Below are 23,794 nucleotides of genomic sequence, written 5' to 3' on the forward strand. Positions count from 1 at the left end.
GAAATAAAGACCAGGGAATAGACACCCAGGATTTGGAAGAGAAGAGCCAAAGGGAAGAGAGGCTATCGCGTGCGGTGGATACCAGTGATTTAGAGAGAGAGTTAAAAGGGTTAAGCGTGGCTGCCCCAGCGAAGGTGGAAATGGCGGGAAAAGAGGAGAAAGGGCGGGCTTTAGAGGAAGGGGCATCAGGCGATATAAATACAGCCTGGGATAATATCCTGGGTGGTTGGGAAACGGTCTGGATGCAGGATCCCTGGACTGGGAAATGGGAACAGGTTCAAGTGCCCAAGGCTGAAGCAGAGAGCCGGAGGCGAAAAGGTTTATCCCAGAGACCTTCATATTGGGGTGAGTCTGAAACAAGGGAATGGAGGAGAAAGCTTAGAGAGGAGAAGGAAGCCATTGCCAGAGAGAACGAGGCACTCTGGGCATGGCATCTTGAAGAGCTGCGGAAGATGGGGTGTTTCCTGGACCTTGGGGTGACTCACAAGGAGAGGGAACCCCGTTATGGGGATGGATGAGGGATGAAGAGACCCTCCTGCTTTTAAACCAGACTGAATCCGAACTTGAGACAGTTGATACAGAACGGGTGATCACTGGACCTTGGAATGTTACTGCTGTTAACCCTTTTGAAGAGAATTTATGGTTACCCTTGCCAGAGCTGTTGCTCGAACAAGAGATTCAGACAATGGACCATGTTAATGTTAATACCCCGTTGGTTGAGTTAATAAAAAACACAAATCCATTTGATTCTAATGAGTCTGGTGATTTATTTAAGAAAAGGGAAGCCCACATACATGAACCTTCACAGAGTTTTATATAAATCATGTGCTGAGTACTTCATCATAGGAATAAACCTTTCCACAGTACACTGGTTGTTTTGGCCAGACTGGGTTAGGGGGGCAGGGAAGTACTACTTTTCCTACGGCCCTTAGATTTACAAGGCTGCTTGGGAAGACATATGTTCAGATTGCTTTTACTGCTGCCTCTTTTACTGGTTCACACAATTCTGCCTTGTTCTATCAAATGTGTCTCTTTGCCTTGCCTCTATTTCCTGTATATGTGTTTAAAACTTTTCTGCTACAGAAGAGTACACATGTATGGTAGGGGTGGGGAACGTGAGGTCTTGCAAATGGTAAAGGACTGCTGCTCCCAGCATTGCTCACCATTGGCTATGCTGACTACAAGCTGATGGGAACTGTAGTTCATACAAAGGGCCACATTCTCCTCGTGCCTACTGTATATGGGGAGCATTCAGTGTGAGGTTAACATAGAATAAAAGGCAGGTGCTGAGTAATGTTGGATGCTGTGCCAGAGAATGCAGAAAGAGACACTGATGACAAGAGTGGGATTCCACAGGTAATTTGTGAAAAGAAAAATGCAACTCATTATCTGTGGGAGGGATGTCAAACACTGATGCCAGAGATGCTCATTACGTCTATCCAGGGAAACATTAGATATTGCTTGAGATGTTCCTATGATAAAGGCAAAGTAGTAGTTGGCATGAGTAGCAGCAGATATTGCGAGATGATTATTCCTCAGGGTCATAATTTTATCTTAACAGATACTGTATGGACAACTTTTCTGAGCAAATGCATTTCAGGCCCTGTTAAGCCGTACATGTACAGGAAGGAAATGAGCAATGTGAAGCAACTCTGTTAATCACAGAAAGCTATTACTGAACGAACTCTTATTTTCCTCCCTTCTTTCCTGTTTTCCTTTGGTAATGGATATCCTGGCATGACAAAATTTGTGTGAATCAATCATTCATCAGTGACAAGAACCTGTGATTTAAAAAAAAATATAGAAGCAAAAAAGAGAGAAACCATGCAAAGAAAAGCAAGGAGAGAAATTATAGGTTTCATTATGAAAAATCTCACCATCTCGTGGCCCCCAATTGGGGAACAAATGTGTTCTCCTTTGAAACTAGTTAGTTTATATTGGTATGTGTTTGCAGGACACACTCATCAGAGTACTACCCTAATAACCAGTGAAGGGGAAATGAATAACATACAAGTTATCATGGGCAGAGGAAGGTATGGTGTTGGCACAGTAGCAATTAAACCTAAAAGAACGGGGGACAGATGTTTGAATGCTGTCCCTTGTTCTAGCTCTGTTGACAGCAGCCAAAATCGAGGTAACTTGCTCAGCCAACCATCCACTTTGTCCTTCATGTTGCTAAACACCAGATCTGCCTTGAACAAAGCCCAACTAATTCAAGGCCTGATCTTGGATGAAGGCCCTCCATGTGCTGGTGGGGAGCAGGGAAGGATTTGGGATGGTGCTGGTTTACCGTGCTCCCTGTGATCCAGCACTCTCTTTTCTGGAGCTAGTGGACTTCATCTCGGCAGTGGCATTGAGGTCCCGCCAGATTCCTTGTCCTGGGGGACTTCAGTGTTCATGACGAGATTGGGGCCACAGGTCCAGCCCTTGAGTTCATGGAAATGATGGCTCCCTTGGACATGTCCCAATTCATTAATGACCCTCCCCACTTGGTGCGTCACACACTAGACCTGGTGTTCTCAACTGGACAGGGAGTGATCTGAAAGTGGTCAACTTGGTATCGGTCCCCTTGTCATGGTCGCACCACTACCTCATAAAATACAACCTCTCAGTAGCACTCCCCCTCCGCGGGGAGCAGGTACCAATTAAGATGGTCTGCCCCTACAGGCAATTGGATCCTGTTGGTTTCCAAAATGCAATGTGGGGGATACTAGTTGGTGCTCCTGCCAAAGCTTCTGCCAAAGGTGGATGGATGATATGCTGCCGCCAGTAGGGCAGCTGACATGCTCGCTCCTAAATGCCCCCTCCATTCCTGAATCTGTCCAGCTGCTTAGTATAACCAGCAGCTACAGACATTGAAGCAAAATAGGAGGTTAGAGAGCATTTGGAGATGGGCCCTGATTGTAACCAGTTTTAAAGCTGCAAAACCCACATCTAACATCTATATAACTAAAGTGAAGGCTACAAAAATATCTTACTTTACTTCCCAAATAAGCAAAGCCCGAGACCATCAAGCCGAACTCTTTCGTATTGTATGTGATTTGTCCGGGGGTGGTCACAGTGACAAGCCTCCCAGTAGTATCTCCTGTAACCAATTTTCAGCCTTCTTCAAACACAGAGTGGAGGCCATCTACTGGGACCTGGATCTCTCCTCTTTATCAGAAGATTGAGCCAAGATGTCCATCTTGCAGTGTCTAACACAGTCTAAGCCTGTGACGTTGGTTGAGGTTGACAGAGTGCTTGATCATTGCAGGGCCACCACCTCTTCACTACACCCTTGCCCGGCCCTGCTCATATAAGTGGGCAAGGAGACACTCATTAAACCAATCCATAAAAAGCCCAGTTTGGCAGCGGACAATATTAACAACTATCGACCCGTTGCCAATGACCCTTTTATTAGCAAGTTAGTGCAGAGAGTGGTGGCCAACCAACTTCAGGAACTTCTGGAGGAAACCAACACCCTCAATCCATTCAAGTCTGGGTTCAGGCCACTTCATAGCATGGAGACAACATTGGTTGCCCTGCAAGATGATCTTCTGAGGGAGTCCGATAAGGGCAAAATATCCTTGCTGATCCTCCTCGACCTTTCAGTGGCCTTTGATACCATCCACCATGGTATCCTCCTGGGGAGGTTCTCTGGGTTGGCCTGACTCCAGTCCTTTCTGGAGGACCATCGTCAGCTTTGGGAGATGCTGTCCGCTCCGTGGACTCTATTGTGGAGTCCTGCAGGGGTCAATAATCTCCCAAGCCAACTACACCAGAGCACAGAGTGCTGTCCTCTGAAGATGCCAGCCACAGAGACTGGCGAAACGTTAGGAAGAACAACCTTCAGAACACAGCGAAAGGGCCCGAAAAACCCACAACAACCATTAGATCCCGGCCGTGAAAGCATTTGCAAATACAAATCTCCTCAATGCTATTTAATATCTATATGAGGCCGCTGGGGGAGGTCATCAGGAGTTTCGGAGCTTTGTGTCACCAATATGCGAATGACACCCAGCTCTATCTCTCCTTCCACTGCTCTGCAAAAGATACTGTCCTGTCCCTTGAGCGCTGCCTGGACACCATGCTGGGGTGGATGAGGGACAATAGACTGAGGCTGAACCCGGGCAAGAGGGAAATCCTGCAAGTGGGTGCCCCTAGTGTTTGTGGCCGGGGTGCTTCCCTCTCCTTTGGGGACGCTACTCTTTCTGCAAAGGATGAGGTTCACAGCTTGGGCATACTCTTGGGCTCAGCACTGTCAATGGAATCCCAGATAGCATCCATGGTCCATTCTGCCTACTCTTTCCATCTAAGGCGGATTGCCCAGTTGTGTCCCTACCTTTACACCAGGTCCCTCACCACGCTGATTCATGCACTGGTAGTCTCGAGATTACACTATTGCAATGCTGTCAATGCAGGGCTGCCCTTGGGGCTGTTACGGAGACTCTAACAGGTCCATGATTGTTGAGTGGGGTAAGGAGACAACCGTATATTTCCCTCACCTTGGCCACCCTGCACTGGTTACCTGTTCGCTTCCATGCCAGCTTCAAGGTGATGGTGTTAATCTATAAACCCTAAATGGTTTAGGACCTCAATACCCGACAGAACTCCTCCTTCCAATTAGATCTGCCCTGTAAGATCTTCCCAGGCTGGGCAATTAAGGGTTCTGGCTCCAAGAGAGGCCCAAAAAATGATGACCAATAATTGGGTCTTCACAGCAGTCACCCCGCAACTATGGAACAGTCTCCCACCCGAAATTCACCTGCCCCCTTCATTGGGAGCCTCAAAAATAATTAAAAACTTGGTTATTTAGACAAGTCTTCCCAGATTTTTAAACAGCCTGATACAATAGTGCTTTTAATAACTAACATTCAACCCTCCACCATGCTTTTATTATACTTTATTATGCTTTTTAATGTTGTTTTTTCGTGTAATTTGTCTTAGTAGCTCTTATATTTTGTTTGGTTGTTATTGATTATTTTTGTTTTTTATGTTATTGTTTTATAACTGTTGTTGTAAACTGCCCAGAGTGGCCTTGGCAGCCAGATGGGTGGTATAATAATAATAATAATAATAATAATAATAATAATAATAATAATAATAATAATAATAATAATAATAATAATAATAATAATAATAATAATAATAATAATAATAATAATAATAATAATAATAATAATAATAATAATAACAATAACCTTACAAATGTCCTTTTTCATGTATTCTTTCTGATTACCGTATTTGCCAGCGTATAAGACTACTGGGCGTGTAAGACGGCCCCCCAACATTTCCACTCAAAATATAGAGTTTGTTATATACTCGCCGTATAAGACTACCCCCTCTTCCACACGCCTTCCACACACCAAACAAAAGGTGCTATTCATTGTCACCATTGTACTGCTGCAGCGCGACCGCAGTGCCTCCGGCCCGCCCCTGCATCTCCCTGTGACTGGCACTAGTGCGCAAGTGCGCATGTGTGAGCTCTGCGTAGACAAGGGGCGGCCCGGAGCACTGCTGATTCCCGCCAAGCAGAATGGGCTGGTCACATTGAAAAGGCTGGCATCCCTGTCTCGCTGCTGATGCTCGCCATGGCCACGCTGGATACCGCGCGATACTGGACGGTATGCAGAATGAGGTGGGCAGGCATCTGGAGGCTACTATGGGCACCGGGCACTTTTGCCTATAGGAAACCATTCTGTAAGTGCACCCAGCGTATAAGACAACCCCCCCACTTGGAGGCATGTTTTTCAGGGCAAAAAAGTAGTCTTCTACGCCAGCAAATACAGTACCTATGATGAAAAATTATCTAGCAATCTCTGTAGCAAATAAATATAGTATTTCAATAAGAAAATACAACACAAATGATATTATGCTAAAAACAAAAAAAGCAAAGCTTTTTACTGTGTGAATCATAAGAAGAATTTTTCTGAAATAAATGGTTGTGCTTCAAGCACTTGATTGTCTTGATACATAACATCTATTGTGAACAAGAAGCTACCATTAGGACAGAACATAGAGAGAGCGAATGGTTTCCTATAGGCAAAAGTGACAGCTTAGGGTGCATTTTCTCCCCTTATCGGTTCAATCTATATGCAGGACATACTGTATATGGAAATCCAGAGTAGATTTAGATGGAGGAGTGAAAATTGGTGGAAGAAACATCATTTATTTAAGATATGCAGATCTCATCATCTTACTGGCAGAAAGCACCAATTACTTAAAATGACTCATAGTGAAAGTGAAAAGAAAGAAGAAAGTACCAAAACAGGATTGCAGTTGAACTTTAAGTTGAAAGACATGACTACAGAAGAATTACACAAGCATTAATGTTGACTATTACAGTACGAAAAAGAAACAACAAAATATTTTGTACACCCTGGTTCAAGTCGTCAATACAAATGGAGACTTCAGCCAAGAAATCAGAAGATTGAAACTCAGAAGGGCAGCAATGAAGCAAGTAGAAAAGATCATCAAGTGTAAGGAGATCAAGACCAAGTTAATCCACATTCTTGTATTCTTGATCATCATATATGGGTGTGAAAGCTGCACAGTAAAGAAAGCTGACTGGGAAACAATTGATTTGTTTGAAATGTGATGCTAGAGGAGGGTTTTGCAGATACGCCGGACTTCCAGAAAGACAAACAAACGGGTCCTAGATCAAACGAAGCTTGAACCATTTCTGAAGGCAAAAATGTTGAAACTGAGGCTGTCCTACCTTGGGCATATCATAGGAAGGCATGATTCTCTGGAAAACACAATAATGCTGGGAAAGCTGCAAGGCAGCAGGGAAGGAGGGAGACCAAAGATGAGATGGAATTACTCCCTAAAGAAATCCACAGACTTGAGTTGAAAAGAGCTGAGCAAGGCTGCTGAGAACAGGAAATTTTATTTAATTTTGTTTATTTAGATTAGGCATCCTTCAGTCCCGAGAAACTATGGTAATGTACTCTGTATGGAGGACTTGGAACAGCATCTAGTGTGGCTGAGAAGGCCAATTAGAGAGTGGCAATTGCTTCCACACTGAAAACAAAGGCAATCTGTCCCCTGTCCAGTGCCCTGATTTTGCTAGATTTGGGACTGCCTCTTTGCCTCGGCCTGCTGGACAAGTGTCTCTTCAAAATGGGAGAGGCCACCTGCCCCCTTTCCACTGCCCCTGTTGTCTCCTTCCCTGGTCCTGGTCCTGCCGCCGCCTTCACCACCATCACCACCACCCTCCTCAGAGACAGCGGGCCTGGCTTCACTTCCAGGAGCTGGTCCTGCTGCCTCTGTGCATGTGCCCATGGAGGAGGACGAGGAGACAGCGGCAGGACCAGGTAGGGAGGCAATGGAAGAGGGCGGGCAGGCATCTGTTTTGCTGAAGCAAAACACAGCGCCGAAGGAAAAAAAGTTGAGTGCTTTGTTTTGCTTCAACAAAACAGGATCTCCTAACTGGGTCGTGAAGGAGCTCAGTTTGTTTTTCTGGTTTGTGGTTCGGTTCGTCCCCATCTCCACTTGTAACATGAAAAAAACACAACCAACAATTTAAATACACAACTGAATCTGGCCGCTATTCTTACTTCGCTGAGCAAAGGAGTACATGTGGGTGGGTATAGCTAAAAGGAATTCCTAAACTAATTGTCATAGATTTGTGAATTTGGTATTCCAACCTCAGTACAACAGGGATACACATCAAGCTGTTTTTGATGAGAATGGCAGGGCTAAATCATCTGGAGGACTGCAACTGTGCATCCCTGATTTGGATCAGTTCCCTTTCAGGAAAATCTCTTGTGTGGTCCTTTTCTGTGGGAAAATAAAAACAGTTCAGTGCCAAGTCCATTTTAATCTTAGCCAAAGCAGAGAAAGATATCTTGTTGTAGGGCTCTTTGTAGTCTTGTATCTTCCCCATTTCCACAATGTCATGGCTTTGAACAACTACTTACTACTACTGTACCAGCACTAGTTCCTCAAATGGTGTCATATCCTGAATTATGGCATGGTTCTGGTATACTGTCTAATTCCATGCAGTGCTTTTTTGATACAATATTATACAGATTTGGATCAGTAGAGTTATTAGTTCCACAATGACTGATGGATTAACTTTAAATTGTGATCCCATATATACCCTTATTGTTACCAACTGCACAGGACATGACATGGAGATCCTTCTTCAGTACTCTCCACTAGAGAGATGACTTTTTTTTGTGATGACATTCAATATGCAAAATTGTCTCCTATAAAAATCTGTTCCCATGTTTGCTCTCTTTAAAGTGCTAGAGAAAATCCTCCTTGTTCTCTCCTGGTTTAAGTTACTGCCCGAGCTCCTTCAATGGTTGTTTGCTGATTCTATTTGCCACTCTATTGTTTCATTTGCATGGTTTATACTTGTTTTAGCATTGTATTTTATCATATATTACTGTTGCAACCTACTTTTGTGAAAGGCAGGAAGAAATCTCTAAAGCAAACAAGCAGAATGAAACTGGGCACCACAGTTTTGGACTGCAGTTATATTCAATCCAAGGCAATCCTTTTTGGGTTTGGATCTTGTTTTCAGAAATTTTAATAAATGCATTTATGTTTTGCCAAGCCTTATGAATTGGAGTCTCTGACTTGCTTTATATTGCTCTCTCTTTTCTCTGCTTTTAGCCAGGGATCATGACAAGGATGGTGAGAAGTGGCAGGCACTGACTAAGATACTGTACTTCCTACTACAGTATTCTACCCCATGTTAAATGCCAGTATCCATGTACATCATGCTTACAGCTAAATCTTTTTTTCTCTAATAATGGTTTCTGCTTCACAAAACTGTTTTTTTCTGGATTTAACAGTCCTACTGTTATTTGGCTGTATTTTGTGCCTGTTTGAACTATTTTTATGTTGAAACTGTTTTAATACATATTTTGATTCAGCTTTCTGTATAGTCCTTTGTTTGTTATTGTTATGTGCCATCAAGTTGCTTCTGACTTATGGTGACCCTATAAGTGAGCAATCTCCAGAATGGCCAGCCCTCAACAGCCCTGCTTAGCTCTTACAAATTCAAACCTGTGGTCTCTTTAGGGAGTCAGTCTATCTCCTATTTGGTCTTCCTCTTTTCCTGCTCCCTTCCACATTTTCCCAGTATTATTGTCTTTTCCAGAGAATTCTGCCTTCTCATGAATTTGTCCAAAGTAGGACAGCCTCAGTTTCAACATTTTTTCCCTCCAGAGATAGTTCATGTTTGATTTGACCAAGGACCTATTTTTTTGTCTTTTTAGCAGTCCAGGGTTTCCACAAAGCGGTCTCCCTGCACCACGTTTTAAATGAATCATTTTTTCTCCAGTCAGCTTTCTTTACTGGCCAACTTTCACACCCATATACGATGATTGGGAATACAAGGATAGGAATGAATTTAGGCTTTGTCTCCAGTGACACATCCTTCAATGCTTCCCTTCCTAGTCTTAGTCTTCTGATGTCCTGGCTGCAATCTCCATTTAAATTGATGATTGAACCAATGTATGCAAAACCTATATTTCAATTTCTTCATTGTTGTAATAAAGACATAGAAATTTTATAAAATATTAATCACAGTTATGCCACTGATTTCAATTAAAGAGCTACAAATAATGCACGGCTAGCAATCTGCTATATATAGCAATCCATTATGTATCTGACGCTCAGCAATCTTTTGTTGATTCCAAAACAGAGACCAGGAATGAAAAAACTGTTGCTGGTATCATCGTCTTAAATGGGAACACTTCAAAATGTTTCACTGGCAGAGCCAGTTTTAGAATAACAGATATCTAAAGTTTAAAGGTTAGCTCAGTGGTTTTCATTGCATATGCTTTCATTGTATACGACCACTTTTCTGTGTAATAGACAGAACATATCTGACCTGCATGCAAGTACTGAACAGACAATGTATATCTTAAAAGTGAAGCAATATAATGTTAACAACTATTTTAAAGGAAAATGGCTCTATCCCAGATACCTTTACATGCTGCTACTACAGATACCCATACTACACCCCCTCAACTCTCAGGTATCACAGTGAGTTTGAATGTGTTACTCCTTGCAAATTTTAGCAGTCCTGTACATTAATGTGTGTCAATTGTATTTTTATTTTCTATGCTGTTTCCACAGTTTTGTCTTTCTTTCTCGTAGTACACGCACATATATTTTCATTCTCCCACAAAGGGACTCAAGGTGTCTCACAATAATGAACACACAAGTAAAGACAATAAAGAACACAAAGACAAGACAATAAATATGCAATTTAAAACTAAAATGGTTTAGTCTAGTATATATGTTAATTCTACTATGTTCAAGGCTATCCACCACAGCTTTTTCTCTTCATAGTCCCTACCAATGATGAATGGAATTCTCTCTGGAGACAAAAATAATGAGATTGAGGCTGTCTTACTTTGGGCACATCATGAGAAGACAAGAATATTTGGAAAACACAATGCTGAAGAAGGTTGGAGGCAGCAGGAAAAGAGGAAGACCAAACACGAGGTAGACTGATGCCCTAAAGGAACCACAGGCTTGAGTTTACAAGATCTGTTGAAGACAGGATATTTTGAAGATAGTGCATTTTTAATGTTGAGGTAAATTGAGGGCGACTTAACAGCAGGCAACAACACCAGCCATAAAGAGTAGGAATCACACAGGTGAGGTAATGCCAGGTGGAGGGAGAAGCCACAATCAAGAAGACCTTACTCTTCAGGCAAGTTTCTTAATGGATGACTGTGCCTTACTGCTTTGAATGAGTTTTGGTGTTGCTTTTGTTTATTTTGTATTTGTTTGATCTTTTTTAGTATTTGCATACTTACTAGTTTTATCCTTAAATATTGTCTTTTAATGATGTGAGCCGCCTTGGGTCTTGCTTAAGGAGAAAGGCAGGGTAAAAATAAAATAAAATAAATATCGGAAGCCTCTTCGTCTGCGCGAGAAAAATGAACTACGTACTGGATCACATGAAGTCAATTATTCTTTAGCTGCTAATAAATGAAGAGATAGATGAATAAATAAAGCCTCCCATTCCAGATCTGTCTCATGACGGAGATGCAACCTATACACGCCTAGATAACACCACATTTACTGCTTTGCACGTTCTAGCGCTAAAGCCTGGCATTTAACAGTAGTTTTTGTGACAAAACAAATGCAAAAATAAAAAGGCAAGAAGGGGCGACGGATGACGCCGATAACACGACGGTACGCACGGGACGTTTGAGGCTAGTATGGGGTGAGGCGAGGCATTCACGGAGGTTTAAGAGGGGGGACAAAGCAACTCAGGGAAGTGACTCATGGCCGGAGCCAGCAGCCACGATGTGAAGGGGAAGGCACTGCCCCATTCTTCCCGCCTTTCCATTCTGAGGAAAAGGTTCCTCACGTGAGGCCCCGTCTTGCCACAGTGGTAAGGGAGGCAGGGCGGCCGGCGGCAAGGAGCGGAGCCCCGACTGCCGGGCTCAGGGGCGGGGGAAGAGAGAGAGAGAGAGAGAGAAGGAACGAGCGAGAGGCGGAGAGGAGCGGGAAGAAAGAGCCGCCCTATTAAGTGGCTCTTCCCGCCGAGTCTGCGGGGGAAGAAAGGAGGCGTGTTGTGGTGGTGCTGCTGCTTGCGGGCAGGGGAAGTGCCGCGGGACCCGTCCGTCTCCGCCTCTGGCTGGCGCTCTACGAGGAAAGGGCGCCGTCATGCCCACCAACTTCACCGTGGTGCCGGTGGAGGCGCCCGCCGGCGGCGGCGAGGAGGGCCCGGGAGCCCAAGAGGGGCAACTGCCGCCGCCGCCGCCGGAGCTGGTCGAAGAGCAGGAGAGTGGTAGGCGTCATGGTCGAGGCGGCGCTAGCGATCTCCTGCGGCAACAACAAACCGAGACCGGCCTCGTGGACTCGGAGAGCCCGAGTGAGTGTAAATAGCTGGGGGAAGGGGGGGGGGAGCCTTTCGACACGTGGGTCTCCCCGAGGTACTCCGGGAGGGATAGCAAAGGTGCGGCGTCTGCCGGCTTGGGGGGGGGGGGGGAAGAGAGAGGGCACCCTCCGCCTTTCCGCTCACTCCATGTCGGTGGGGCGGGCGGAGGGGTCCGTGTGGGGGGGGGGGATAAGTGTTTTTTTTTATGAGGCAGGCAACTCCCACTTCAGTTTCCCGTTCCCCGCCTGGCCGGAGGAAGCCACCCTTTTGTCCGCTTCTCAGCGGCGGTGCTTCCCCAGGTGTAGGTGGCTCCCGGTGAGGAGGAGTTCGGCCCCGGAGGTCCAGAGGGAGCCCGTGCGGCCCCTTTCGGCTGAAGTAAATGGAGTGTGGAGAGAAGTTGCGGTTTCGCTGGTTTTGGGACTTGGCTGTTTGCTTTTGCCCAGCCGGTCCTCAGGTGGCCTCTCCTTTCCTGGGAGCGAAGGGAAACGAGGAGGAGCTACGCCTCGTACAAAGAGCAGCGGCGGGATTAAAACAGCGCCGGTCTGGTGTTTTTCTGTTGTTGTTTTAACTGGGAAGTGAAGCTTCGACAAGTTCCTTATTTTTCACTTCACGTTGCTTGCATCCAAGTGAAAGGAAAAGGGGGACTTAGTATATAAGGGAGTCACCTCCTTGCATCCTGGGAGGGCGGGAACTTCCAAGGCAAAATGAACTTGTGGGGAGGAGTGGAAAAGGTATAAAAGCCTCGGTGGCAGAATTTTTTTTGAGTGTCCCACTTCAAATGTTTGACTTTTTCCAATATATAAAAAATACCTTCCAGTAAGCAGTGAATTAGAATGCCAGACGAGCAGGTTTCCATAATTTCTTCTGATATGCTATTTACTACTTCTAGCACTGTTTTTACTTGGGGAAGTGCCCCAAAATAGGACTCCACCTGTAGCCTAAAGTAGTGTACCAGTATCTGCCAGTGGCGCATGTTTTGAATGACCTACTGTTGTTATCTGCCATCAAGTGGCATCTGACTTATGGCAATCCTAATAGGGTTTTAAAGTTATGAGATATTTAAGGAGTCTTATTATCATTGCTCCCTCCTACTGAGTTTGGTGGACGAGCTGGTGTTTGAACCAAGCCTTCCCAAGTCCTAGTCCATCATTCTATCTACTACGCCATACCGGCTCTCAAGTAAACCAACATTAAAATGTGATTCCTCTAACTGTAATGTGAAAGTGACTCAGCCCATTCTGCTACATAATTTTCACAATATTCTTGCTGCATGTATGAATCCAGCTTAAAAGGATGGCTAATCTTGGTGGTGTGTGCTAGCTAGAACAGGAAAGGATATTCTAAGGACAAAGGGGAGATGCTGAAAGCAAAGTACTGTACTAAGGTGAATTAATAGGAAAGGATGGACAAATTTGAAAGATCATGTAATTAAAGAAAAAGAGAAAGAGGTGTATTTGACTTCTCCAAACCAGGAGACAAAGATACAGGAATAAGGTTGGATGTGTCTAGTTTTGAATATGCATCAGTTGCATTTTGTTTAAAATAAATGGTGGAGAGACAGTATAATGTTTACAACAATATGGAGTGGTGCTCTTTTGTATGTCTCATCAATACCTTCAACATTTATACAGAATTAAAGTTTGTTTGTTTGTTTGTTTATTTAATTCCCCGCCCATCTAGACCGTTAATATTATTAAGCTTGTGGACTGGGTGTTCCTTTGTTAGGCTCACGCTGAGCTCATATTAATAAGAGCTTAATATAGGAGATGTCTCCAGGTAGTGTTTTAAGAAGATAGCCACTAGAATTCCAAGAGGATATTTTCTGTCAAGTAACAGTGAGGGGTTTTTGTGTGTGTGAAAAACTGCCAAAAAATTTAGAGGAAAAAATATATGAATTCACTGAACACCTCTTGCTAGTGTAAGATCTGTCTTGGATGGATCTGATATGGAATCCTGGATCAGCTGCCTCCATATGTGCTATGCTTGTGTATGTAAAGTCCAGATACATAAAGTCTCCAATAGAATCTACCCGTGAGTAGAAATGCCTGGGGTTGCAATATGAATAGCAAAATACCTTATATATTTAAGAAGTTCAGAAGGGTCAGGAGGATGAGGAACTCTGTCTTATCTGCTTGTAATTTGAAACAGCTAAGCAAACTATGAGATTTTACTCCAGTTGCAACAAGAAGCACAAAACAAAAGCCAATAACAAAACAAAACATGGTGCTTTAAAGACTAACTGCTATATTTTAATATGTTATTTAAACTATGTTTTGGCACTCTGATTCTTTTAGTGTTCTTTTCCAGCTTTGCTATGGTTTTTAATATTAAATATTCATGCCAGTACTTTAATCCCAATCTTGCTTTTCCAGAGAGAATACATATCCTGTATAGTACTTCCAGTTACTTACCTGTTTCATTTTTTATTTGTCATCTAGTGACGTCCATGTATGTAGTAATTTGTTTGGATGGCTGAAGCATGTACTGTATTTGCAATAAATAGGTTCATGGCTTCACATTTTTTTCTCCTGCTTTATTTCTGACTCCTGAGCCAAATTCTCAAAAAATGTTTGGTTCTAAATGTTTGGTTTTCCTTGTTCTCAGGTTTTGTTTTGTTTTGTTTTGGGTTTTTTTGCATTCCAGTTGCCTGTGGTTATCAGCACATCCCATTTTAGTGTACAATCAATTTTCTCCTGGATATTTGCATTGTTGTTGTTTAGTCGTTAAGGGGGTCCAATTCGTGACCTCCATGGACCAGAGCACGTCAGGCCCTCCTATCTTCCACTGCCTCCTGGAGTTCATGTTGGTAGCTTCGGTGACATTGTCCAACCATTTTGTCCTCTATCGTCCCCTTCTCCTCTTGCCTTCACACTTTCCCAACATCAGGGTCTTCTCTTCTCACGAGATGGCCAAAGTACTGGAGCCTCAGCTTCAGGATCTGTCCTTTCAGTGAGCACTCAGGCTTGATTTCCTTCAGAATGGATAGGGTTGTTCTCCTTGCAGCCCAGGGGACTCTCAAGAGCCTCCTCCAGCACCACAATTCAAAGGCATCAATTCTTCGGCGGTCAGCCTTCTTTATGGTCCAGCTCTAGCTTCCCTCAGTATTAGAGCCATTCTCTTTCTTCTGATTTTGCCATTTCAAAATTAAAATAATTTATAATTGTGTGATTGAAAATAAGCACTTCTAGTCCACTTTACCTCCTATACATCAAATACTGCAGTGTTACTTGCTTTATGGTTTCAAGTTAACCTTGGTTAATACCTCTCACGTTGAATGTTCAATTACTTGTGTTCGTGCAGCAGTGGACTTTCTACTTGCCTCTGTGCGCACTGACGCTGGATGTTATTTTAATCCATTTGCTACATTAGCAACAGACCTGTTTGCACTTGACCTTTGCTCTTCCCAAATAGCTGACTGAGTGCATTTACTTGAAAATATTTCTGATGAAGGTGAAAGAAGAAAGTGCAAAAGCAAGAAGACAAAAACCATGTCTGCAGAATTATATAATTCTGATAAGTAATAAAGAAATTGAAATCATTAAAGATTTTTGGTACCTTGGTTCAGTTATCAGTCCAAATTGAGCTTGCAGCCAAGTACTGTAATTAGAAAGTAACTGAGAGTGGAAGGGCAGCCATGCAGGTACTAGAAAAGATTCTGAATTGTAAAGGTGCATTATACTGGAGATTTTTACATTAGGCATCCTTCAGTCTCGAAAGACTATGGTAACGTGCCCTGTATGGAAGACTTGGAACAGCATCTAGTGTGGCTGAGGAGGCCAATTCGAGAGTGACAATTGCTTCAACACTGAAGACAAATCCAATCTGTCCCGTGTCCATCTCCCTGGTTTTGCTGCTTTTGTGACTTCCTCTTTGCCTCGGCCTGCTGGACAAGGGTCTCTTCAAATTGGGAGAGGCCATGATGCACCGCCTGCCTCCAGGCTGAATGCTCAGATGTCAAGGTTTCCCATCTGTTGAGGTCCATTCCCGCCTGCAGATGTCCTTGTATTCCAGCTGTGGTCTCCCTCTGGGGTGATTTCCCTGCACTGATTCTCCATACAGGAGATCTTTTGGAATCTGACCATCAGCCATTCTCACAACATGCCCAAACCAATGTAGACGTCGCTGTTTCAGTAATGTACAATGCTAAAAATTCCAGCTAATTCTAGGACTACTCTATTTGGAACTTTGTCCTGCCAGGTGATACCAAAAATGCATCGGAGGCAATGCATATGGAACGTGCTCAGCTTCCTCTCCTGCCATGCACAAAGGGTCCAGGACTCACTGCAGTACAGGAGTGCGCTCAGGACACAGGCTCTATAGACCTGGATCTTGGCATATGTCGTCAGCTTCTTATTGGGCCATACTCTCTTTGTGAGTCTAGAGAACATGGTAGCTGCTTTGCCAATGCGTTTATCCAGCTCGACATCTAGGGAGAGAGTGTCAGAGATCATTGAGCCAAGGTACACAAAGTCAAGAACAACCTCCAATTCTTTTTTTTTAATTTATTTTTTAACAAAGGGTAACAGGAAGGAAAAAGAGATTGAGGTCAAAGGGAAGAGGAGAAACAATGACATACCAATATCCATTCTATTCATATTGCCATCTCAAAATTCCAAATTGCTGTTTTTACTATTTTCTGCCTTCCAGATTTAAGTTCTCACTTTAATGCATGTTCTTTAAGCGATGTCTGATGACTCAAACCATTTGTAGAATAAGTCCCATCTTTCAGTTGCCTTTTGTAGAGGACAGTCCTTCATCACTTCTGATAAAATGTCCATTTCCGCTGTTTCCCGTATCATCTCTATAAGATCTTCTTGTTTCGGTACCATCGGACTTTTCCAATTTTTGGCATAAAGAATTCTAGCTGCAGTGACTATGTATATAACTGTATACTTATTTGCCTTATCTATATTATCATGTATCATACTCAATAAAAACAGTTCTGGTGTTAATGGAACCTTACAAAGCAATATTTGTTGCTGCACAGCATGTACTCTTTTCCAATACTCTTTCACTACTCTACATGGCCACCACATATGATAATAGCTTCCCACATGTGCTTTACATTTCCAACACACATTTGATACATCTGCATACATCTTTGACAATTTTTCTGGAGTCATATGCCACCTGTAAAACATCTTATATATATTCTCTTTGAAATTAACCGATCTTGTAAGCTTTATATTATTTTGCCATATTTTCAACCATTGATCAATCTCAATATTATGCCCTATGTTTTGTGCCCACTTAATCATACATTCTTTAACCATTTCATCTTGCATTTTGATTCTAACAGATAATTAAACAATCTCCAATTCTTGTGTGGAGATGGTAATAGAGGGAGGTGAGCCCTGGCCCATGACTTGTGTTTTCTTCAGGCTGATTGTTAGTCCAAAGTCATGGCAGGCCTTGCTAAAACGATTAATGAGTTGTCAGAGGTCTTCAGCAGAGTGGGGAACAATGGTTGCATCATCGGCGAAGAGGAAGTCCTGTATGCATTTCAGTTGAACTTTGGTCCTTGCTCTCAGTCTAGAGAGATTAAAGAGCTTTCCATCTGATCTAGTCTGGAGATAGACATCTTCTGTTGCAGTTCCAAAGGCATGCTTCAGCATGGCAGGAAAAAAGATCCCAAAAAGGGTTGGTCCGAGGACACAGCCCTGTTTCACTCCGGATGTCAAAGGGACCTGATGTTGAGCCATCAAAAACTACAGTGCCTTTCATTCCCTCATGGAAGGACCTGATGAGTTGAGGTGGGCATCCAATCTTGGGAAGTATTTTAAAAAGGCCATCCCTGCTAACCAAATCAAAGGCCTTTGTGAGATCTATGAAGGCCACAAAGAGTGGCTGTTGTTGTTCCATCTGCTATGTTCGGTCCTGGATGATCACACCTGTAGCAGACTTCAAGGGAGCAGATTTCTTCTGTATTGGACCTAAAGCCTGCTTGATACCATCATACATTCCTTTGATATTACCTGTGTCCGCTGCTGTCTGTATCTGAGAGCAGAGCTGAAGCCAATAATCATTGAAACATCTCCTGGCAGCCTGTTGGACTTAGCTACGAGCAGCTCGAAGAACTTGCAAGTTGTACTCACTAGGACAGGCTTTGTATGCTGCTAGAGCTCTCCTCTTTTCCTTGATGGCTGGCATCAACTCCTCCAAATGGGCTTCAAACCAGTCAGCCATCTTTTTGGTCTTCTTGCCAAAGGTGGACAAGGCGGTGTTATACACAGCGTTCTTGAAATATTCCCATCGTTCAGATGCATTTGCATCAGCCGGACCTGGAAGGGTTTCCTGAAGCACTTTGGCAAATTCCTCCACTTTTCTTTGATCGTGAGTCTTGCTGATGTCAATACATGGTCTTCCTTCCTTTTTTGTGTGATACAATCTCTTTGTTCGCAGTTTTACTCTACTACACACCAGGGAGTGAGCAGTATCGCAATCAGCACTCTGGTAGCTGCGTGTTGATCGTAATACTAGGAAGGCTAGAACGGTTATATGTACTGCAGTATTCTTGAGTGTTGTGCATAATTATAGAAGCTAGAAAGTGAAGAAAACCAACAGGAAAAAATGATTTATTTGAAATGTGCTGTTGGAGGAGAACTTCAGTGGTGTCATCGATCACCAGAAAGACAAGTGAATGCTAGGTCAGATCATGTGTGGACTTTTTCTAGAAGCAAAAATGACAATAACAGAAGCTTTTATACCTCAGGCACATCATGAGAAGATTTAATTCACTGGAAAAGGCAATAAGCCTGGGGAAAGTTAAACTCAACAGGAAAAGAGGAAGACCAAATATTATCAATAAAGGAAGCCTTTGAGTTCCTAAGAGCTGAGCAGGGCTGTTAATGATAGGACCTTTTGGAGGACACTAATTCATAGACCCACTATAAGTTGAAAATGACATGGTATGTATTTGTATCAACAAAACAGAAACTTTTTTCTTATTGAATACGATTAGATACACTTAGAAAGACCAGTGGAGGTGCGGCAGCTCCCTTCCCTACCAATATTCAGAAAGCATATAAAACATTGCTTTTTAGAGCAACGGTGACGGGCGGGCCAGACTGGAGTGATGACCAGCGGGCCGGACAGGAGTGGCTCTCGGACCGTATGTGGAGTGGGGCTGCACTTTGCCCAGTTCTGCTGTAAAGCTTGTAGGAATTGGGAAGGAAAGGGCATGAGAAAAATAAAGATGTTAATTACTGGTTTCTTGCACTGAGTCTGTTAACAACAGATGGAGTTTATCAATGTATTCTAAAGCCTGTTATTCCTAAGGGGCCTCAAAACTCTTTTCTTTTCACTTGAATTATGTAGCTCAGAGGTGAATACCTCGTCTTGAAGATAACTGAATGGAAACTAAGAATGCTGAAATGTTTCCAAAGTTTTTTTCATAAGTTACTGTATTCTGAAGTCTAAATAACATGTTTCCTTTAAGACCAAGCTAGAAGTAACTGGAACACTTATTTGCTTAAATCTGAGTTTGTCCCAATCATGTGTAAAGTGGGCTGAGGTGACCCCATTATGAAACGAAAGCTACATCTTCCATATTCCTGCTACTTACTTTCCCACTCTTTTCTCCCTATCAGGCTTACTTCTGGTGTCTCAGGAGAAAAGAACCTGAGAAATGAGAGTCCTGCAAAGGCAGTTGGGGATGGTGGGAGGTTTTAGCTGCTTACATCTAGATCTCGTTTGCTGTAAGAATTGCTCTGTTTAAATAAACAGGAATGCTTCTGTCACATCTAGTTCTTTCCTAAGTCTACTGCTGATTATCATCAGTGCTAGCAGGAAATTACAGAGATCAGAGATAGAGTCTGATCTTTTAAAGATAATAATAATGAGTTGGCTGTTTGTTTATTCAGTGTTCTCAGCTATATTACTTTAGGTCAGTACTCCTTGTGTATTTTACATTTCCCTTCCTTCTTTGACATCCTTTCTCTTTTTACCTTTTTCCTGCATTTGTGTCCTTTCTTTGTTTTACCTTCCTGCAGAAATTCTCAGCTCTTGGATTACTTTGACCTAAAAAGACTTTCACTGTTTTATGACATTTTGTTTTGTTTCAGTAAAGGTAGTACATTGCAGTGAGTTATACTTCCAAGAAATTTTTAGCTACCCTGAAATCCATCATATTTGTTTGATCTATATTTTGGTATTCTCCTAAAACTGGTCCTCCAGAGCAAGCATTTTTATGGTCACTGAGAAGGTTTTGGGTATTTTTAATCTGCATTTGTTTTGAGGATTGCCAAAAAAAAAAAAAAAGTCATCTGACCTGCAGCTCAACTTTTTCAATCAATGCTCTGTAAGAACCATGGGGAAAAAATCAAAACAAACTGAAAGTTCCATGTAATGACATAAATGTATGCATACAGTACATACATAAATGGTAAAAACACTGGCTAGAAAGTATGAAGTTAATCTTTATCCTCATTTTCAGTTGAATACCTCCTCACCTGTAAGTCTTTCTTTACAATTTTTCATTGTTTAGTCGTTAAGTCGTGTCCAACTCTTCATGACCCCATGGACCAGAGCATGCGAGGCCCTCCTGTCTTCCACTGCCTCCCGGAGTTTGATCAAATTCGTGTTGGTAGCTTCAATGACACTGTCCAACCATCTCATCTTCTGTTGAATGTGGGAAATTTTGAAACTGGATATGATGGAGAAGGAATAAAAAGAGAAGGGACAAGGAGGAGAGTTTCGGGGTCTCTGTCAGGCTGCAAACACAGTGGGGAAGAAGCCACATGCCTGAAGCTAAAAGCAGCCAGATCCAGAAGGGAGTGCCCAAAAAAAGTGGGGGTCACCGTGAATTCTCTGGTCTGCAAGAAAGTCACTGAACCTTGACAGTAGTCTGAATGAATGATGCTCACAGCCTTAACAGCCCTGCCCTGAGCAGCCCGGATAATTAGAGTGTCATCAGTCCAGGCTACTATCTGAAACTGTGGAGCTGGGAGAAGCACAAGAGAGAAATTTTAGGGACCTTTGGGTCAACCAGTTTGGGCAGGGCCAACTCATTTAGTTGCTGGGAAAGTATAAACCCATTCTGTGAAGAAAGAGGTACTGAAGAAGAGACAGGAAAGGAGTTGAGGAATGGAGAAAGAGAAGACTGATATGATACTTAGTATTACTTATCTGAAGGAAGCAGCCACAGAGAGTGATTAGAAAAGTATTCTTCTTTGTGCGCAGAACCAAGTGTTTCCCTTTATCCAGAACAGTAGCATACCAATGACGTAAGAAGGGGACCTTTCCTTTAAGTGACTGTGTGTGCAGCTGTTTGTCCAAAGGAGAAAAGTTGAAGAGAAGGATATTGCTTGATGCATAACAGTTTTAAGGAAATGAATAGGTGACAGTTTGAGGGGGAAAGGAGAAATTGAAGGTCAGACTCACCGTTAATTTAAAAATCTATATGTCTTAGCTTACTTTAGAGATAAGTGGTTGTGAGAATCAAGCAGGTGGGATTAAGGCACAGAAAAGAAAAGTTAGGGAGATGAGGAAGACGTGACATGAAAAAATGCTCCAGAGGTGGATCCTTCAGCTGTTCATGATGAAAAGGAAGTGAAAGCTGTTCTCTTGCAATAGCTGAAGGCAATGAACTATGTGACTTCAAAGACTGAGCAATCCTGTTTTCCCTGTAGGGGATGAGACAGTGAGCCTTTGATTAGGTATGAAATGTGGGCAGTGGCTAACCCTTGGAAAAGATAGGCAAGGCAGGTGGGGTGCTCAGAGATGGCAGTGGTGGTGAAGAGACTTTCAGCCATTGGGCACAGGGCTGCCTTTCTGTCAGAGCTGTTTGGAAGTGGTTGCTGGATGACTCTGGTAGAGATGCTGATGGGCTCTACAGAGCTGGAGATGGAAGGAGAGGGAGAAGTAAAAAAGATTGAATGGGTACAGTTACGTAGTCCATTCTCTGATCTGTGTCACATTTTGTCAGTCTTTATATTTTTCTGATTTTTTCTATACAGAGGAGCAAAGGTCAAAATGAGGAAACCGGGAAACAGTGAACAAAGCTGTTTTTTTTGATAATCATTTACCTTAGAGAGCAAAACGCGTGTGACAGACTTTGAAAGTATAAACATATTGATGATGGAGGCCAGAGGGATAAGCCTGGCTCTTACTTAACCACTGATTTGCTTAAAGGAATGCTTGTTATAGCTGCTGATGTTTTTCTCCTTCCCCTCATTCCTTGTTTTTATGTTTATATTGAAAGAGCTGTTTATCTCACCTGTGATGTTGGAGATATGTGTCTTCAGATTTGCTATTTTCTTTGTTGATGTTCTGTATAGCAAAGTAGTATATATTTTGAATTTTCAAAAATCTCAGAAAAAATTCTCCCAAATATAGATCACTTTGACTAGACTAGTAAAGGTAATGTAATTGATATGTCCTGTACTGTGAAACCTGTATTTCATTTCAGCTTTTTTACACCACTAGTGAAACACTATACTGTATATGGAGTCAAGTGACTACTGAGGTTATCCTTCAGAGTTTCGTTGGGTTGGAAACTGAGGTACAAGAGGGATGCATCAGTGTGCCTATGTTTTGAGTGATGGGGAGCTGGTCCGTGTTTTGAATGTCCTTGCTTCCGAGGACACAGCTTCAACCATAGGTATTTGTTTCAAACTGAAGGTCTTTTCCACTTTATGGGGAGTTTTTATGAAATCTGAAAAGAACGGCTAGCTTTGACAGCAACTGACAGCAAATTGAGATGTAAGAGATGACCTTTGGATGAAGAAATAGCGTGAAAAGGTTTTATGCAGTATCCAACTGTCCAGTTACATTGTTTGCATAAAATAACCTCTAATGCAGGAGTAGATGATGGTTGGTCCTCCAGAGTTTTCTGCCTGGTTGTTCTCATATTTTGTCATCATTGGCCATGCTGGCTAGAGTTGGTGGGAACTGCAGTTCAACATCTGGGATGCTATAGATTTCTCTGCCCTGTTTTTGTGCCAGTCAGGAGAAAAAGTGACTTGAATTTTCTAATGTTCAAAATGACGAACTTTACAAACATAAATATGCATTAATTTTTCATTAAGTTAAAAGTTAAATACATACATTTGCTTTCCTTCTGGATTATATGCCATCAGGAGCTGGTTATATAATATGGAAGCAATATCTCTTGTATAGGTGATTGGCGGATTCAAATTGTGACTTAATGCAATTTTTCACTGTAGCATAAAATAAAATGTCAACATTTCCAGGACGTACTCTTGGGTTTCTGTAGTGTCACATGATAACAGTTTCCAAAGCTTGATGAATTGTTTTTGAAAGCAGACTGCACAATAGGCTTCTGTGGTTATGATTTGCCCTTACAATTGAATCTTTGAATTCCATAAAAGACTAATCTAGAATATATGTTGTTAGTTGATGAATGAGTCTTTCTCTCCCTGCGCCATAACATTGTAACTGAAATGTAGGCTGTATGTTGCAAAATTTATAGACTATACTGGAGGCAAATAGAATTTTCCCATCCTGGATAATGGTTTGAAGACACAGGCCGTGATTTAGAGCACAAAACCAGACTCATTCACCAGTTATAATATGTGCAGGTGGCTATGTTGTCTACCCTGAGCTCCTTGAGAGATGGGTGAGATACAAATCAAGCTAGTAAAATTTCAGATAATTGCTGGTAGGTTGATTTAGCAGCTTTGGAAGGAGGTATAGAAATATAAATTGATTGAGCATTACAGACTGTGTTTCAGAAGACTTTTAAATAAAATAATTACCTTCATTATTTTAGATTATATCCATTACACATACAAGCTGAGAGCAAGTAATTTTTAACTCAACCAGATTTAATTCTAAGTACATGTGCATAAGATTGCTCTGTTAATCAATGACTTTAAAAATTTGTTCTTTTAAGTGTGATGATCTTGAGATTCTTATGACTGAAAATTTAAAAAAAGTTGGGGTAGCATAGAACATAGAAGGGATTCTTTTGGGGAGGGGAATAAAGAATATAAA

General features: G+C 42.4%; 1 protein-coding gene across 2 annotated transcripts in view; it reads left to right on the forward strand.

The window, feature by feature from the left end:
- The first annotated feature begins 11,177 nt into the window (after nucleotides 1-11,177).
- The window catches only part of SLC12A7 (solute carrier family 12 member 7), a 136,557-nt gene continuing 123,940 nt past the window's right edge, over nucleotides 11,178-23,794 (forward strand). The window contains exon 1 of one of the 2 annotated variants that reach the window (XM_072998467.2): nucleotides 11,178-11,833. In XM_072998467.2, the coding sequence (XP_072854568.2) occupies nucleotides 11,626-11,833 (208 nt within the window). In that variant the 5' untranslated portion in view covers nucleotides 11,178-11,625. The remainder of the gene's footprint in view (nucleotides 11,834-23,794) is intronic. The other variant, XM_020797151.3, reaches the window with a different exon arrangement.

Source organism: Pogona vitticeps, chromosome 4, assembly GCF_051106095.1.
Source record: "Pogona vitticeps strain Pit_001003342236 chromosome 4, PviZW2.1, whole genome shotgun sequence".
NCBI classification, from domain to species: Eukaryota; Metazoa; Chordata; class Lepidosauria; order Squamata; family Agamidae; genus Pogona; species Pogona vitticeps.